The sequence below is a fragment of the Myotis daubentonii genome, chromosome 1, assembly GCF_963259705.1.
Source record: "Myotis daubentonii chromosome 1, mMyoDau2.1, whole genome shotgun sequence".
In the NCBI taxonomy this organism is placed as follows: domain Eukaryota; kingdom Metazoa; phylum Chordata; class Mammalia; order Chiroptera; family Vespertilionidae; genus Myotis; species Myotis daubentonii.
The window spans coordinates 99,225,920-99,245,660 of NC_081840.1; the positions used below are offsets into that span (position 1 = coordinate 99,225,920).

General features: G+C 41.6%; 1 protein-coding gene across 25 annotated transcripts in view; it reads left to right on the forward strand.

Moving 5' to 3' along the window:
• SVIL (supervillin) overlaps positions 1-19,741 on the forward strand; it is a 265,091-nt gene that overhangs the window by 208,602 nt on the left and 36,748 nt on the right. For 19 of the 25 annotated variants that reach the window (XM_059711992.1, XM_059712022.1, XM_059712094.1 and 16 more), the window contains 7 exons: positions 176-305; positions 4,172-4,219; positions 4,711-4,788; positions 12,585-12,732; positions 16,201-16,290; positions 16,382-16,468; positions 17,771-17,948. In XM_059711992.1, the coding sequence (XP_059567975.1) occupies positions 176-305; positions 4,172-4,219; positions 4,711-4,788; positions 12,585-12,732; positions 16,201-16,290; positions 16,382-16,468; positions 17,771-17,948 (759 nt within the window). The remainder of the gene's footprint in view (positions 1-175; positions 306-4,171; positions 4,220-4,710; positions 4,789-12,584; positions 12,733-16,200; positions 16,291-16,381; positions 16,469-17,770; positions 17,949-19,741) is intronic. The other 6 variants (XM_059711958.1, XM_059711973.1, XM_059712153.1 and 3 more) reach the window with 3 other exon arrangements.

Consider the following 19,741-nt stretch of genomic DNA (forward strand, 5'->3'; position numbering starts at 1 on the left):
GGGATGCCTATATTATTTTTTTAGACATACTTCAGAATAAGTGAAATTTAGAGAGATTAAAATTAGGTAACTGTGGTTATTTAATAGCCAAAGACTTCTAAGTTATCTACATTATGGTTTTATTACAAGTAAGAGTTTGTTGCTGAACTCTTCGGTTGACATGTTTTCGTCTTAGATTAGCACTGCTGAAGAAGAGTGGGGAAGAAGATTGGAAAAACAGACTTACCAGAAAGCAGGAGTACGGCAAAGCGACTGTTGCGAGTAGCCTGCACATACAAGAAGTGGAACAGTCACTCAAGAAGAAGGTAACGTTTTCCGTGTTAAGAAAAGCACTGACATCATGCTCAGAAGTGCATCAAACAGGCATGCAAGACTTCACTGATCACTGACTGCTCTGTGAGGCGCTAGCACTTCCTTGCTCGTTGAGTTCACACTTAAAGCCTGTTTCACAGCAGCTTTAGGTGATCAAAAGGTAAAGTCTTGAGATGTCATAGAACTGGGAATAGCACCACCTGCATAATGTATTGGCAAACAAGGTCCTAAATTCTGAAGTGTGTACTTTTACTTCAGTTTAAAACCTTCTTAAATGAATTCTGACTCTACAATATTATTAAAGCCTTTATAATGAACAACTTTAATTGACCACTAACACTTTATACGTTGCATATAAAGTATGGACTTAAATGTCCTATACTGAGATTTAAAACCTAAATATACAAAATAGGGACATAATTTTGTGGTCAGTGAAACCTTATTTCATAATTGTAAGCATATTTCACAATGAGCAGGTATGCCTTTTATTGAGAATATACAGGAAGATATATTACAAGTTTAAATAAAATTAAGTAACGGATTGTTATCATTACTGGCAAGGATTTGATATGCAGAAGTAGTGATTATTTGTTAAATTACTAATGTAATGATGACCAGCATTTGACCAGTTAGTGCACACTTTCAAAACAGATATTGGCTTTCCTGCTGCTTGGCCTGGTGATTGCCGAAGTCTTGCTGGCTGGAGGCAAGGGGAACACCTGGGGCAGGCACATTCACAGGCAGCATCAAAAGTCTTCAAACAGAAAAGAAAAAACTTTCTACCAGATGATCACCAGGACCCCTTCTAGTTCTAAACCAACTTAAGCATCTGTAAAAGAGGGAAATTGTGAATGTGGCCCTTATACATTAAGAAACTTACAAATATGCTTGCACACAGAACTGTGAGGTGGGAGTTCTGACACTATTTTATATAGTATTTCTGTGTCTTTATAGGTCAAATTGGAATAGCAATTTGAATTCTCTCTTTTGAAACATACATGATATTAAAGATAATGACTTAAAACATTTAATTCTCAGTCATTAGTAAATTTCTCAAATAAAATCCCATGTGATTTTTGGATTTGCATACATGTAAAGAATGAGATTTTAAGAATGAGATCCTGAAGTGAAAGAAAATTGGGCCCTTCAACTAGGTCCCATTGCCCACAAACTTTATTTTTAAAAGTCTTGAAATCAGTAGTTCAAAAATAACTTTAACACTTATGTCATTTTGGAAGATACAAAGAAGCCTGAGAAGATGGCAGGCGCAATGGCCAGGTGAAAATTCAAATAAAGCTACAAAACACAAAGCTAGATAGGTTCATCACGGAGAGTGGAAGGAGATAAATGCTCCACCCACTAAGAAGACAGGTCATCTGAGGCTCTGCAAACCAGAGGCTGTGAGTAGAGGAAGTGATCTGAACTACCTTAACACTTGACTAAGGGACTTAGAAGTCAAGCGATGGGAGTAGGTGACTGCAGTTGCCGGTGGAGTGGAAATCCCAGTCAACAGAAGCACTGGGGCTCTGAGCATGACTGGGCTTGAGTGTGAATGATGCTCTGGACTAATGGAAGCAATGGTGAACTCACTGCTCCACCTGTCCTCAGTGACCTCATTCACTTTGGCCAGAGACAATCAGCTCTTTGAAGTTAAAATAAGTCGATCTATTTTAGGCTTTCATAGCAGACAGTGAGACATCTCAAGTTCTGTGGAGAACAAATGGTTTCACATGGCCTCTGATAAGTCCTTGCCTTGAATTCTCCCCAAGGGCCAGCAGTACATTTCTGTCACACCTCCACTCTGCTCAGATGTGAGGTGCCTTAAACCTGATCTGTCTTAAGACAGTCCCCAGACAGCCAAGGAGTGCTTGAGAAACACCACTGCGTGCTGGTGTCTGAATGCTGCCCTGGAGAACAAGGACAGTCTTGACCTGTGGTATGTGCAGGTGGGACCTCGCTGTGTGGGCCGGCTCAGGGGAGTGACCACCAGAACCTTCCATCTTTTCCACCAAGGTGGAAAGGAGCTGGCTTTACAGCCGGGTCATCATTTTCTGCACAATTTCATCAAACAGCACATATTCATGGTTACCACACATTTTACACTTAGTCCCCTCAAGCTTTTGTGTGCAGTAGGCATAGTCCCATGAGTTGTAGCCTATGGAAATACAGGAGGCAGGAAACAGAGACAGGATTCTAAATTGCTTCCACTGCCCCTGTGAAAATAATTGCTGTCCAATAAACATAGTAATTTTATGTTATTTAGTAACCACATTAAAAATGTAAACATTGCCTTAAAAATCTATAGCTGCTTTGTTTCTGTCAAAGGGTTTATCCCAAAAGAATACAAATTTGTGGTGCAGTAGCCAGCATCTCATTCGGGAGCGTATGTGGTAAGAAAATATTCTTTACGCCCGTGAATCGATTTGGGAAACTAAGTCAATTCCTTTTCCTACTGGAATATCAGTCATTTCTCAGGGAATATATAACTTAACAGCAGTGCCTTGCTTTCCAAATCTGTCCCCCAAAACAGATTTGATAAATTGGAGCACTAATTACTTAGGGAGCTGACTCTGTCCTTTCCTCTGACAAAGAGTTCAGGTTCCTTCTCTCTGCTCTCTTCCTATCTCCCTTACCACCTTTCTTGCCTCCTCTTTTCTTTCTCCTGTTCTTGGCTTATTCCAGGGCAGTGCTAACCTGACTTAAACGTTTTTGCTTTTATAGCATATATAATTGGTTTTAAAGCCATTTGGTTTGTAGATTTGTGGAATGTGTACACATGGGCACAATCTGTGGACAGTTTCCTGCAGTGTAATTCATTCCATCAAAAGAGTGAATGCAATGAAACAAAGTGACATTTTGAAGAAGTAATTTGGCAAAGGTTTCTTTGTTACAGCAACATTGCAGTTACTTATTTTAAACAAATAACTCTTTTAAATTACAGCCCATGTTGGCATACAGATAGTGAATCCCATGCCCCTTTGTTAAGATAATCACTGGGGATATCAGACTTTTTTAGGAAACAAAAACCGTGTACAGAGTTTGTCATTACAATCCTGGGTCTACTTCTGGGTCACAAATTATGATTTGATATTTGCTATCCTTCAGTAAGGTCAGGTCACAGAGATTATTATGCTAAGTGAAATAAGCCAGTCAGAGAAAGACAAACATCACATGATCTCATTTATATGTGGAATCTAATGAACAAAATAAACTGACAAACAAAATAGATCCAGAGACATGGGAGCATGGAACAGACTGAGGAATCTCAGAAGGAAGGGTTCCTGAGGGTGAGAAGGATTAACCAAAGAATTTCTATGCATATATGCATAACCCATGCACAGACGGTAGTGTGCTGAAGGCCTGGGGAGGGGGCTGGAGTCGGGGAGAGAGCGACAATGGTGGGAAAAAGGGGGACATCTGTAATATGTTCAATGACAAAGATAAATTTTAAAAAATACAAGAAAACACACACAAAAGCTACCATTATAAAAATAGTTAAGCTAAGATCTATGATGTCCCCAGAATGAGTCTTTGAAAAATTTAAGGAAGGTACTGTAAATCTGCTACATGCACGTTCTCATTCCTGCTGTCATTGAAATTCCAAATCACAGTTTAGGAGTGAAGTCAGTTTAAAGAGCAAGGGGAGGAGGAAGAAAGAGCCCAAGTTAAAGTTCAGCATGCGGATGGGGCAGGGTGGGGGTGGGGCGGAGCTTGCCTGGTGTGTGTCGCCTGCCAGTGTGAGTACATGCATGCCTCTGGCTGAACCCAGGCACAAAATCCTGGCAAATGGTTATCACATCTTAACTTGACCCAGCTCTTCTGACACTCTGCAATGTTACCTATCTGTTTTAACCTGTAGGAAGACGGAGGATTTACAGATGATAGTATCGTTTCTAAACTGCTTTGGGTAAGCCTGACTCTAATACAGGTGTCCCTGGGTTACAGCAGTATGCCTGCCAGCTATAATTCTCACAGGGGTGGCTCCCTTAGTGCCCTCTGGGTTTGGTTTCTTATCCCAAGGCAAGATGTCACTTTCATTCAGCGTGGGAAGCTATCCTGTGTCCTTAATTTTTTTTAGCATATCATGAAAAAATTTGAAAGGCTTTGAAGTAGATATTTTATGGTAAATGTTAAAACTCAATTAAACTTATGGTTCCCTTTCTATAACTGAGTATCTTCTATAGATCATAAAACTGACTAGAGTATTCTTACTGTACTTGTGGATTTATTTCAGTATTCTAAAAAATGAACAAATGGGAAGGACTCTTTTGAAAAGCTAACTGAAATTGCAATGAGAAATTAACATTCTGTTAGAGAAATCGTTGTTTTTGTCTCTCCCCCTCCCCACCCGGATCTGATAAGTCTTCTCACCTCTAACCCTCTCCCTTTGCTCTATAGGAACCTGTATATGCTTCTACTTATTCTCCTACTATACCTGCTGCCCATAAACACCTGTCTTTTGTATCTATTAATCAGGTGAGGAAAGCCTAAACATATTAAGCCTCATTGCAATTTCTGAGCAGTAGGGAAGCTTGTTTAATTTAGGGAAGTTACCGCTGCGTGTGTGTGTGTGTGTGTGTGTGTGTGTGTGTGTGTGTGTGATCAGTTCATATATTTATAGTCAGTCACATATATTATATATTTGGCTCGGACTTTCAGATAGACCTGATGATATTAATTCACTTCATAATCATGAAACTGGTTCAAGAAATACTCCAGAGCAGCGGTCGCCAACAGGTGGTCCGTGAGGTCTGAAAGGCTGGCTACCACTGCTCCAGAGAGTTCCTTGCTCCAGCTCAGCAATAATGCCGTCTTACTTAGCTTAATGAACAAGGAGGATGAATAAGGTGGAGGCAGTGTGGGGTGTGGAAGGGACAGGGAGGAAGGGGCTAGTGTGGCGTGAGCTGGTTGCAGTGGTTCTATTGAAATGAAAAACCAAAGCCTCCTGCTTCCTACCCACTGTACCCCATCTGAACCCCACCCCAGAGGAGGGACCTGGCCTGGCTCAAGGCTTCTGTTGGTGCCTAATATGTGATAATTTTTAAAGCTAAAAATACCCATGTTTGGTTTTCTAATGTTGACATTTTTGCAGGAGTCTCTACCCCACTTTGCCTCCATGATTGGTTTTTATTCCCCTTGGAATGTCTCTGGTGTCAGAAGAGCTATGAAAAGCAGCCACATACACTTTGCCATGAGCCCCATATTCTCCTCTCCTCCATCAATGGGACCTGGCTCAGTCATTTCCTTTTTAGGGACTTTATTTGCTCTAAGGGGCCCTCTGCAAAAATTTCATGACTATACTGTCCTCTTAGGCCCGGTAGTGATAAAACAGGCTTCTGAGTGTTAGGTGCAGGATTTCAAATATGAAATCAACAGTGCTGCTAGGGAGAGGTTTCTGAGGGCCCTTCTGTCTGTATCTCGCATCTTCACACATGGAAACTCCCCGTTTCTACTCCTGCAGGTGGACTTTTCCCTCACCCTCCTTGGTTCCTTTCCTCTGAAGTTAGGCATGCTGGTCTGTGAGCCAGCCTCACATAGCCAGTCAGTGTCCACCCAAAAATGAGGTTGAAATTAGAAGGGGTACATGAGTTATTTCTTCTAAATAAGTCAATTTTAAATTAAAAGATGTATTGTTGAGCTCCTTAAATATAAAACATTTATATTATATACATATATACTTTTTTAATAGACTGGTTTTTAGAGAAGTTTTAGATTCACAGCAGAATTGGGCAAAAAGTACCCGCCACCGTGCATATAGCCTTTCCCACTATCAGCATCCCCATCAGAGACATACATTGGTTACAGTTGATGAACCTACACTGACACATCATTATCCCCCAAAGTCCATGGTTTACATTTGGGTTCATTCGTGGTGGTGTGCATTCTATGGGTTTGGACCAGTGTGTAATAGTTTGTAGCTGTCAGTATAGCACCATGCAGAATACTTTCACTGGCCTAAAAACCCTCTGTGCTCTGCCTATTCATCCCTTCTCTCCACACCCCCAATCCTTGACAATCACTGATCTTTCTATTGTTACCGTAGTTTTGCCTTTTTCTGAAAGTTGTATAGTTGGAATCATTCAGCCTTTTCAGGTTGGCTCCTTTCACACAGTAATATGCACTTAAGGTTCCTCTATGTTTTTTCATTATTTATTGGCTCATTTCTTTTTTGTGCTGAATAATATTCCTTGTCTGGATATAATACAATTTGCTTATCCATTTACCTACCAAAGGGCTTCCTAGTTTTGGCAATTATGAAAAAAGCTTCAATAAATATCCATATACCAGTGTTCTTATTTTTGTGTGTGTGTAGCTAGAAGTTTTTCAACTCCTTTGGGTATTAATGAGCCAATTACTGGATCATATGGTAGAAGTATGTTTAATTTTGTAACAAATTGCCAAACTGTCTTTCAAACTGTCTTACATATCCACCAGCAACAAATGAGGGTTTCTGTTGCTCCACATCCTCACCAGCATTTGGTAGGTACAAGGTTTTGGAATTTTGCAATGTAATAGGTGTGTAGCAGTATCTCGTTGTTTTAACTTGCATTTCCCTGGTGGCATATGATGTAGAGCATCTTTGCATGTATTTATTTGCCATCTGTATATCTTCTTGAATGAAATGTCTGGTGAGATATTTTTACTATTTTTTAATTGGTTGTTTTCTTATTGCTGAGTTATAAGCATTCTTATTTTTAAGTTAAAAATATATTTACTGGAGGCAATCTATGTTTTATCTCTTGAAAGTTAAAAATGTCTTAAAACTTTTTTATTTTTACTTCTTGACAGTCTTTCCAGATAAATATTTTATGTACCAGTTAGTGGCACAAGCCTGTCAGTTTTCCCAGATGTCAGGAGACTCCTTTCCTCGGCAGTCCTGGTGTCAGCATTCAATGACTCAAAGGCTCAGAGCAGAAAACAGCACTTACACAGAACACACACTGTGTCTAATGAACTGTTTGTCTCTTTATTAAGCTTCAGCATACAATGTCTTCTTCCTCACATGCCTCAGGGCTGTACCAGAATAAGATTTTCCTTAATTCCCCTCCTCTTATTTTAGAAGCTGGTGGATGGTGACAAACCAAGTTATGGTTACTTTGAGGTCTACACGTAGTTGAGATCTTCTTCATGTTTTGTTCTGACTACTTGGGGCTGCATGCCCTCATTTTGGTTGGAAATCACTTAAGACAGAGAGAAAGCTAATTTTTTTAATAGTGCACAGAACTCTAAGTGGTAATAGCATTTTTGAAAACTGAGAAGTACCTTTGTCACTTTACCTTATTTCTGTTACTTAACATGTTCTTGGATCATTTCTATAATTTAGTTTAAGTAGATGTGAATAAGATAAGAAATTTTAAAGCCACATCACAATATTTTCCACCCATAAAGCTCTCCAGTTATGGGAGAATTTATTCTTAAGACTGCACTAATCCTGTAATATAGATTAGTTCCACTCTCCCTTGTATTAGCTCACTGTGTCAGAAACATGTAGTGAGAGTTGCACTGTAATTTTTTAGTACAGTTGACTCTAGATCAATGCAGCAGTTAGGAGTACAGACCTCCCACCCACACAGTTGAAAATCCATACATAACTTTTGACTACTAGTAGCCTACTGCTGACCAGAAACCTTATAGATAAAATTCAACTCATTTAACATATTTTGTATGTTATGTGTATTCTTACCATAAAGTACACCAAGGGAAAAGAAAATGTTATTAAGAAAAATCAGAAGGAAGAGAAACTACATTTAGAGTATTTATTGAAAAAAAATCACATGTAAATGAACCCATGCAGTTCAAACCCATGATGTTCAAGAGTCAACTGTAAATATGTAGAGGCAAACCCATCAGTAACAGTGTGGTAGCCTAAAAACATTTTTGCAGGACAACGCTTTGCACAGTTTCAAGCTGTGTTCTGCTAGGTTCCTGTCCATCCCTAAGAATATCTTCTCTTCTCAATTGTTTCACTGACTTTTAAACACACACACGTTTCCTCCCCTCTCCATCTCCATCTCTGCACACCTCGTTCATGGAGTCTGTGTTGGAACAAGTGAAGCACAGGTTGGCTAGGGCTTCTATTTATATTCTGACAACTCTTTCTTACTATTCCTGGAAATCCTAAATGTCATTGACTAAACCTGGATAAACCTGAAAAAATGACCCAATATTTACTGCAATATGTATTATGTCCTTCTCTAAGTGGGGAAGAAAAACTTAGAAAGTTAAAACAGTACAATAATGAAGTCTTACGCTAAAAAAAGAAAAGTAAATGGACAAAGATGTCCATCTTATTTGTTTTCACATTTTGAGTTCTATAATTTAATAGCAACTTGGAACAATTTCTTTATTAGATTCTCCAGTGAATATATAAGCTATTAGAGGCCCAGTGCACAACATTCGTGCACTGGAGAGGGGGGGTCCCTCAGCCCAGCCTGCACCCTCTCGCAGTCCGGGACCCCTCAGGGGATGTCCGCCTGCCAGGGAGGCTGGAGAGGCTCCTGCCACTGCCACTCCCCTCTCCAGCCGTGAGCCTGGCTTCTGGCTGAGTGATGCTCCCCCTGTGGGAGCAAACTGACGCATCATAGCAACTGGTCGACCAGTCGTTCTGGTCATTCTGCCATTCTGTCTCTGCTATATAGGATATTTTTCTTATTTCATTGGAGAGTCATATAGAGTAAGATAGCAGGAATTAGTAGGCCCTAAACCAACCCCACTAAGTAGCAGAATTAAGGTGAAACTTCTAGAGAAACAAAACCTTTTACGTTTAATGTTATCATTTATAGAGGAATAAAAAATATGCCTTCTTAACACAGATGAAACAGCTGTATCATTCCAAGGCTCCTATGTGTCACATTCTCAAAGGAGCTCCAGGGGAATCCCAGTGCTTTGGGGGATGGAATTGCTGACTTGGGAATACCAATTTTCTGAGCCATTAACCATACCCCACTACCACACCCAGGACCTTGGAGAGGCTACTGAGTTCACTACAGAGCAGTGATGTCTGGATCCTTGGACAAGCAAACCTTGGCACATTATATGGTTTTTTCCCCCAAAATATTTAAGTCAAGTGCTATATTGATTTGATTAAAATTCACTCCTGGGACTTCATATTCAAAGAAAATTAATTTTCTTTTATGAATTTTGATGAAATCCTCCTGGCAAGTCAACCTCATAGTTTGTTTAAGAAGGGTATGTGATTCACAGAGTTACTTGGAATTAGGGTCATTTTGACAATTGCAAGTGGGAAAGTTAAAAAAAAAGGATTTTAAACATTTTTGATAACTCTATTTTGATAAAATTTAAAACATAAAAAAGTCATCATAGAGACAGGGTATTCTCATATCTTTTACCAGGTTTATTTTTATTTATTTATTTATTTTAAAAATATATTTCTTTATTGACTTCAGAGAGGAAAGGGGAATAAGAGAGAGAGAGAGAAACATCAATGAGAGAGAATCATTGATCGGCTGCCTCCTGCACGCCCCCTACTGGGGATCAAACCCGAAACCTGGGTATGTGCCCTTGGTTGGAATTGAACCCGGGACCCTTCAGTCCATGGGCCGAAGCTCTATCCACTGAGCCAAACCAGCTAGGGCTTTTACCAGATTGATATGTTGACATTTGCTCCCTTCCCAACTCCTCTCACCCTTCCTCTCTCCATCCCCCACCCCAGTGCTGGCTGGCTGCTTTCCCCTTATATAGTTACTAGTGGCCCAGTGCACAGATTCATGCACATTGAAAGGAAATTAATTAGAAAGTGGCCTGCGGGGCAGAACTGGGCAAGACGGGCCAGACACGCCCTGTAGCCAACCTCCCTTGGGCCCTCCCTGGTGGCACACCTGGGGTGGTGCCGTAGATCGAAGGGTGTCTATGGAGTGAACAGGGTCCCTCCGGTAGTGGGGTCCCTTGGCTTGGCCGGCAGGGATTGGACCAAAACCGGCTGTCTGACACCCCCAGAGGGGTCCTGTCGTACAGGGTTGGAACGCAAACGCAAGTGTGCAGTAAATCAGATTCAGGGCCTACAGTGCCCCAGCAACAACATAACCCATGGTCAAAGGTGGAATCACAAGGCCCCACGAGGAATCAGGCTCCCTCCTCTCGTTTCAGGGTGCATCACCCCAGAACTGCCGCTGCCAAGTTACTGCAGCTCGGCAGCTCCTGAGTTGAGCGTCTGCCCCCTGGGGGTCAGTGCTCATCATAGCGACCAGTCGGACAGGCGGAGGGACACTTAGCGCATTAGCCTTTTATATATATAGATATCACTACCCAATACCATCACATTAGGGATTAGCTTTCAGCCAATGAATATGGGGAGGAGGGGGGAGCACAGACATTCAGTCTATGGCACACTTCCATAACTATAATACGGTCATCAAGATGAGGAAATATCACATTGATAGAATGTTTAATCCATGATTCACATTTCAATTTTGTCAATTTCTCCCTGATGACTTCCCTTTTACCCCCACCCACACCCAATTTAGGATTCAAGCCAGGATCATGCATTGTATTTTGTTGCCCTGTCTCTTTATTAAAAGGTTTTTAACCTAATTTAAGTGACCAAAGATCTTAGAACCAGTTCTGGCTATGATTGCTCTGTGGAAGAAGTCTGTAAAAGGAAGACTCCTAAACGAGATGATGGCAAAGTCCATATTCGTGGCTTAAGCCAGCTGGTGTCAGCGCAGGCATGGTTTTATGCTGCTGGAAAGGTGGGAAAGACCTGTTTCCTGCACTGCCTCTGTCATCCCAGGGCTTTAAGAAGGGCCCCCCCCCCCCACCACCCCAACAAATCTGGGAGTTATGCCCTGTTGGTCAGTTAAGGGAAGCTGATTTGCCAGTTGGATGGAGTTGAGGAAGAATCAGTGGCCCCAGATGTATTTCCCCTCAGGGCTCGGGCACTCACACTGTGTCACTGGAGGCCTGACCCTCACTTTGATTCATGTTATTCAGAGGAAAAGTCCTTACGAGAGAAGAGGAGCTGGGGAAACTGCCAAATGCCTTAGCGGAAATGGCATTCCTCGGTCTAAGAAGATCCTGAGGTGAAGCAAAAGCACAAACCCAGGAGGTTGGCCACCACCATGTTTAGAGCCCCTCCTGGATGGCCTCGAGGGGACAGCCCAGAGGCTCCTGTCTGGGAGGGGCTCTCCTCCTCCACACTGGCCCCCAGGGCTCCTGCCCTCTCCCTCCCCTCGCTTCAGGCCCTGGCCCATGCCCTCCAGAGAGGGGTTTAGAGTGAAGCTCTGTCCTGCCAACATTGGAAGGCCTCCTGCCCGAACCACCCTACTACCAATCACCCACTCTTTCTCAGGGCCACACCCCTTCTCTCTGGGCCTGGGTGCCTTGAGCCCTGTCCTCTGCCTCCTTCCAGCTCTTCATCCTCTGACCTCAGCCCCAGCAGCCTGAGCTCTCCCTCTTGCCCTGCTCTCTCAGTCCCCTCAGCTTTTCCCTTGGGCCAAATGAGTATCACCAATGGTTTAGAAAGTGAAGAGGCAGGAATCTCCAGAACCCCAATTAGAAGTTTATAAAAAGCATTTTTTACATGAAAATTTTATTATATATGTAAGTTATATCTGTAGCACAGTTCATCCTCAATGTCAGATATATTATGACCTACAAGTTAGGCCCTGATTGCCTAACTCCCATGTAACATAGATGCTCTAGAAAAAAGCATGTCAAGTTCCAGAAAACCTTACAGCACCTTACTCCTGAGCAGCTTTCCCTGCTTTATAATTGACCATGTTCCTGTGTACTTAGTTGGTAAGATCTTCTAGATTGATAGTGTTCTTTGTGATACATATGCTAATATGTGTAATACATATGTGTATATATATATATGCATATATGCAAACACACACACATATATATATTCATATACCCACATAATGTATATGAATAAAATTTTCTCATCACCTGAGTTTAACCAGATAGGTAAAACAGACAAATTTAAAAACCCTGTAAAGGTCCTGGCATGAAGGCTGTCTCTATTTTTGTTTATTTTTACAAAGTGTTGGTCTGATGTTTCAATTTTCCAGACAAATAGTTAAAAAAAGCAACTAAGTTTTGATTTAAAGTTTCAGTATTGCTTGTGGTGATCTCTGATCCAAGCTTTAAGTAAGGAAGGCAAACCTACTTCACAACAGATATGGCCAGTTTCGGACAGTGTTGTATCCTCTTTGTTTGCCTGCTTTTCAGCTCACGAAATGCTATGGGCTAAAATTCACCTCTCTCTCATTTCCCTCTTCTATTTTCTTGTTTGTACATGTTAAACTCAGCAGGTCACAGAAAGTCGAGAGAGCCAAATGACTATCGAAGAGAGGAAGCACCTCATCACTGTGAGAGAGGAAGCTTGGAAGACAAAAGGCAAAGGGGCAGCTAACGACTCCACCCAGTTTACCGTGGCCGGAAGAATGGTGAAGAAAGGTCAGTGTGCGAATGTGCATGTTGTACTCGTGTACATGTGTGCATACATGCTTCATCACCCATGGAGGGGAGCGGGGCCCGAGACAGCTCGATGAAAACAATCGCACCATAGTATATTTTAGTTTTTAATCTCAACAGATGTTGTGTAAATGGTTTGGGGGTCAGTTTTTTGAGATATTTCTACCCAAACCTTTTTATACATAGCATCATCTTCAATGTAAAAGGCATAATTCAATTTCAAAACTTAGCCATTTAGAAATTGAGCACAGGTTTCAAAAGCAATTGCAAGTCTGCTAACAAATCTTAGTTCTTTCCCATAATTGCTTTCAAATTATTTCCATTTTTTTGCCATCTGGCAATCAGTTAACCCAAATTAGCCTTTCTCAATGAAGAAGGAGTTTCCCTCTTCTCCCTTGTAGGGTAATTCCTAGGTCCCTTTCCATAAAGCTGAGTTCTCTGGCTTACAAAGCTGGATTTCCAAGTATGTTTTAATAGATGTTTAAAATATATACCCAATTCAAGGAGTGGGATTTCCTGCAGACAGTCATTTCTCTGCATCTGAGCTCTTGGAACTAATTTGAAACCTGTACACAAAGATTTATGAAATTGAGGAATCACATGGTTAGTAAAGTCACCAGAGAGCTTTAAGCCTCCATATCCTGTAGAAAATGTTTAATATTTGGATCCCTTTATCTCTTATTGCGCATGCCTTTATTTTCTGGGTTATTGTTTAAAAACAAATTTTCTAAGTGATAAAGGTTTTCACATTCACTTAGAGTTCATTTATGTTGTCATTAGCTCTTCTAGGTTTATCTTTCCATTTTCTCAAAATCTTTCACGATTCTCTCTCATAAATAGTGCCTAACTCACTGTAGTCTCATAATAAATCTTTGCATATGGAAGAGAGAGAGGGAAAACCCTTGACTTATGATTAACTCAAATATGGTGGAATAATCCTTGCTAACAAATTCTTAACTATTCTTGGAATTGTCAAAAGATAATAGCAGATAATTTACTCTCACAAAATGAGATAGCATTTGAGTATTTTCACCAAATCACAGAAGAGTGTAATCATGTTAAACTACTTTACTATGAGCCCCATCCTGTGCTATCAAAAGCAGCTCCTTAAGACCCACATTGATCAAGAAGAATTCAAGCTGAGAACTTGAACCAGAGCTCAGATCTAGCCTGGACTTTTATCCTGATGACTTTTTATTTTTCTTTCATCTTAAAAATCACACTTATTTGTAAGTAGGCCACTTACTACCAAAACCTGCTACTCTAGTCCTCAGCACTGTGAGATGAAGGATATTTGCTCTTACGTGGGCTTGGAGAGCAAGATCCAAGAAGTTCCTATCTCAGTGGATGAGTTTGCATTCACATTTTCCTGAATAAATCAGAGATCTTTATTTAACAGGTGCTATATTGTTGGCTCAGGAAATAATTTTCTTACACTTTTAGCCTAATGAAAAACACTGTACCCTATTTTCCTAATATTTGTTACCACCTACTGGGTTATATGTTTCACTTGCGTTATCAGCTGTTTTTTATTTGCCGTAATATGGCATCCAGTTTATACTCACTATAGAATAAAATAACCCCCTACACTACAGTCACTGAGACATCCCATTTCATCTAGTTACAATGGCACATATGAGTTACTGTGTATCCGGGAATTGCCAAGAGGCACACTGTACCCTCATTTTCATTCTCTCAGGCCAGAAAACTCTACTGTTCTCTAGCCTCATTAGGACTTTTCCCCTTTTTGATACTCCTAGAGTGTCTGTAACAATTAGCACTCCAAAATCTTTCTGTGATATCCTAGTATTCTCCTGGAAGAAAACTACTCAAAGTATGCCTTTGAACAAGAGGGATATGAAAATGTTCCTGAAGAGAGTGGGTAATGGTTTTTGCAAGTAGAAGTCATTGAAAATAGGTATGGGGAGTGCTTTGTTTTAGTGTGTAATTTAAATCTATTTGCCCTCTCACATTGCAGAAAAGTACTTACATCATCTAGCTGGGAAAGAAGTGGTCCACATCCAAGAGCTCTCCTGCATGCTGCTGCCTGAATGGGCAGCAGGGGGCGCCCTGGCAGTACAGAGGGCCAGGTTTCCTGGTTGCCTGTTTTTAACTTTAGAGTTAATGACCTCTGGCTAATGAACCTTTCCATGTCTCTTTTGCATCCTTTTAGTAGGTAATGATTTACTGCTCCAGCCTGTGATACCAAATTTCATCTATCTTTATTATCTTTCAAGAAAAATTTATTTTCTCACTGATGTAAACCCTTTGCAGGTCTGGTAAATGAAATCAAATTTGAAAAGTTGACATCATCAAGCATATATATGTATGTCTTAAGGACTTCTAGAATAGCACCTAAAACTTAAGTTTTAAACTAGATTTCAGTATTTTGCCTTAAAATTTTAATGCCGCAATACATCTTTCTCTAGCTCATAGGAGGAAGGAGCAGAGCAATTCATTAATTTATTTTTCCTTGTAGGTGATAGTGACTCATCTTCTTCAGATGTGCTTTGAGGGATGCTTAAAGTGGCAATGTTATCTAAGGATTTCACATTTATACAAACAACAGTAACACCTCATTTTGTCCTTTGTAAATGTACTGATTATTTTCCTTTCCAAATCCTCCTATTTAAGTTGTGTGTGAGAGGGGATGTTGATTTTTGTTTTTATCAAAATTTCTTGTTCTGACCAGATACCTTTTTTATGCTGGAATGTCTTTCTTTCCCTTTCATATGTCCCTTACCATTTCTCCCTTTAAAGATTCCCCACCCTGCTTCGTGATAAATATATGAGAAAGCATATCATGGGTTCCCAGCCACACCAGAGATGGATATGCCCTTCCAAAGATCACAAATCACTTTCACTGTGTACTCGTCTGTCTTTTCTTCTACAGGGTTAGCACTCTTCAGTTATTGCTCAGTAGAGCCACACTCCTCTGAGTGATGCTCCAAAGGCTAGACTGTCCCTACCTCACCTCAGCCTGGAAGGAAACTCGTGCTGGCAGCCACTGCCAGCCAGTGCGACACAACCCGTTCTCCTCTTCCTCCGTGGGATATGGTGCAAATAGACTTCCTCCTCAACTATGCGCACCACCACTAAGGGCCTTCAGAGCTCACACTCCATTTGTTCAAGTATATTCTGATAGACTGTTGTACCTTCTTATCCCACTTATGTGTTACGGCCATGTTTCCCCACATCCCCATTATTCATTTTGGAATGGCAGCTTATCAGCGACTACAGTCCTTAGAAACTATCAGATTCTATCTACATGTGCAGTTGTCCTACACAGTCATGGTACCTGACAAATGTACTTGTATGTGTACATGCATGTTTGTGTATAAATTCTATAAATTGTAAAATGTACATTGGAGATAAGAGAGGTCCACCAGGGTTAGGGGAAATTCCAGGAATGACCCTAAGGTACTAAATAGCTCCTTGTTTGTTCTGCAGGTTTGGCATCACCCACTGCCATAACGCCAGTAATGTCCCCTATTTGCAGTAAAACAAGGGGCACAACACCCATTTCCAAACCCCTGGAAGGTAAGTCACCAAGGCACCAGATATGCCAGGGGCTCTGTGATCAGAAGAGTCTTCAGTGGGTCTCTCTCATTGATGGTTTCTACTTACCTAGATATTGAAGCCAGACCAGACATGCAGTTAGAATCGGACCTGAAGTTGGACAGGCTGGAAACCTTTCTGAGAAGGCTGAATAACAAAGGTACATGCCAGAAGCAAGAGGGAAGCTTTGGTTTATATACCTGTAGCACACTGCGATTCGTATTTCAGTGAGTAGCTAAGGAAACATAAAAGAATCTGCTCCTCTCTCAAAACCTCTATGTCCCAATTGTGATGGCTTTCTCCTCAGTTAAATTGTCTTCTTTCTATATGACTGGATCGATTTATTCTGTAAGCATTATCTTTGCTGTTATCTTTTTAAACATTAAGTTACTAGTCAAGCCTGATTGTATTACCAAGCTCTGATCCATTTGATAACGTACTAAATTGGGGATCCCCAATAACATTTCTTATTAAAATCTAAATCTTGGGGTGTTATCCCATAAGAATCATGATTTAATTTTGCTTTTAACCCTGAAAGCAGATTATTCTACTTATACAAAGTCGACATGATCTTGGGCCTGACTAACCTTAAATTGTATATGTTAATTTCCAGTAAGGTAGTAGCTGATATATCTTATAATCGCAAATCATTTCTAAAAGGAAATTTTGGTAAATAATATGTTGAAATAAATATTTCAGTACAAAAATCAATGGAATATACAAAATGAAAGAATAAAATGTAGTAATACTCTTATCTCTTAATTAAAATTTCCAGTACTTGAAGCTTATCAAATATTATATTTTGGGAGTCCCTATCATTGAAACTGAACCCTAATAGGTGGGAAATAATACAAAAGAAAAAAAACACAAAAAAACCCCTTTAAACCAGAAATATAAAAGTGTAATAGGATAACTAACCTGGCAAGGCAAGCAGTGCAACCAGTTCAACAGTGATCTATCCCAGGGGTCTAATCCAACTCACCACCTGTTGTTGTAAATTGAGTTTTATTGGAACACAGTCATGGCCACTGTTAAGGTATTGCCTATAGTCACGGCTGCACTACAACAGCAGAGTTGAGTAGTTATAACACAGGCCGTATAGCCTCCCATGTAAAGCCTAAAATGTGTACTTCATGGCCCTTTGCAGAAAAACATTTTTCTGACCCCTCATACAGAGACTGAGGCTACTTCTGCTTCGAGTAGCAAAAGGAATTTAGTGGGCTTGTATGCAGCAAGGACAACCTTGTGTCTTCTACACGTCACAATGCAAGCGTTGTTCGCACCGGAAGTCCTTCCATGAGAAAGCCAGGAAGGCCTAGGAGGCATCCACAGGACCCTGGATATCACTATTATGGCTGTCACTATGGAGGGAGGCGGGTATAATTGTTAAGATATTGTGAGGTGCAGTTGGAATAATGTTTTTACACAAATTTATGTCGTTTATTTGCTTGTTTATTGATAGTTGGTGGGATGCAAGAAACTGTACTCACTGTCACAGGCAAATCTGTTAAGGAGGTGATGAAGTTGGACGATGACGAAACCTTTGCCAAATTTTACCGCAGCATGGATGATACCGTGCCAAGGAGCCCTGTAGAGCTGGAAGAAGACTTTGACGTTATTTTCGACCCTTATGCCCCCAAGTAAGTTACTGAAATTTCCATCTTTCACCTACTGAGAATGGACTCCTCCATCAGCCTCTACCTAGGATTTTCATGAGGCTCTTCTCTCTCACTCTGATAAAACTTCATTGCAGACAAATTATTACAGTAGTAGTCATCCCCCCCACCCCCCTTTATTCACAGAGGGTATGTTCTAAGATTTCTGAATCTGGAGATCATACCAGATCCTTCATATAGTATTTTTTCCCCCTGTATTTCATAAATATAAATACCTTTTCACTTAAAGGAAGCACTATATGGCTTCTCTCTGGCATCTCTGAATTACCATCATCACTACTCTTGTTCTATTAAGTAAAATAAGGGTGACTTGAACACAAGCACTGTAATACTGTGACAGTCGATCTGATAATCAAGGTGGCTACTAAGTGACTAATAGGCAGGAGCACCTACAAGGTGGATGGGTCATAGGATGGAACGGAACGGCAACAAGTGTTACACTGCTATTCAAAATGGCAAATAATTTAAAACTTATGAATTATTTATTACTGGAATTTTCCATTTAATATTTTCATACTGTGGATGACCCTTGGTCACTAAAACTGTGGAAAGTGAAACCATGGAATGGGAGGAGAGGGGTCCTACTGTATTCTCTGAGCCAGACACATAGTGCTGTGGGTAGATGAAACATGCATGCCCAGAACCGATGCACATTCAGCCATGTGCCACAGATATTTGCCCTGTTCCTAAAATGTCTCTGGATTTTTCACATACTCCAATATTATTCTCCATTAGACTAACATCATTTCGTAGAGATTTCTATACTGTCTTTTATTTGATACTAGAGGCCCAGTGCACAAAAATTTGTGCACTCATGGGGGTCCCTCAGCCTGGCCTGTGCCCTCTGGCAGGCTGGCACCCCTCGGGGGATGACCACCTGCTGGCTTAGGCCCGTTCCCTGGGATATTGGGCCTAAGTTAGCAGTCAGACATCCCTCTGGTAACCAGGGAGCCATTGGGGGATGTCCACTTGCCAGCGGGGAGCAGGTTTAAGCTGTAGTTGGACATCCTTAGCACTGCTGAGGAGGCGGGAGAGGCTCCCACCACCACCGCTGTGCTGGCAGCCGTCAGCCTGGCTTGTGGCTGAGCAGAGCTCCCCCTGTGGGAGTGCATTGACCACCAGAGGTCAGCTCCTGCATTGAGCGTCTGGCCCCTGGTGGTCAGTGTGTGTCATAGTGACCAGTCATTCCCAGTTGTTCTGCTGTTAGGGTCAATTTGCATATTACCCTTTTATTATATAGGATAGAGGCCTGATGCATGGGTGGGGGCCGGCTGGTTTGCCCTGAAGGGGGTCCCGGATCAGGGTGGGGGTCCCGCTGGGGTGCCTGGCCAGCCTGGGTGAGTGGCTGAGGGCTGTTTTCAGGCTGGTCACACCCCCTTCAGGGTGGGGGTCCTCACTGGGGTGCCTGGCCAGCCTGGGCAAGGAGCTGATGGCTGTTTGCAGGCTGGCCAAGCCCCCCAGCAGGGACCCTCACCCCATGAGGCTGTGGCCAGCCTGGGTGAGGGGCTGATGGCTGTTTGCAGGCTGGCCACACTCCCTTCAGGGTGGGGGTCCCCACTCGGGTGCCTGGCCAGCCTGGGTGAGGAGCTGATGGCTGTTTGCAGGCTGGTCAAGCCCCCCAGTGGGGACCCTCACCCCATGGGGGTGGGGCCAGCCTGGGTGAGAGGCTGAGGGCCATTTTCAGGCTGGCCACACCCTCCAGCGATTCAAGGTCCCAGCCTCTCCTTTTGTTCTTTTCTTTTCTTGTTTCTGGGATT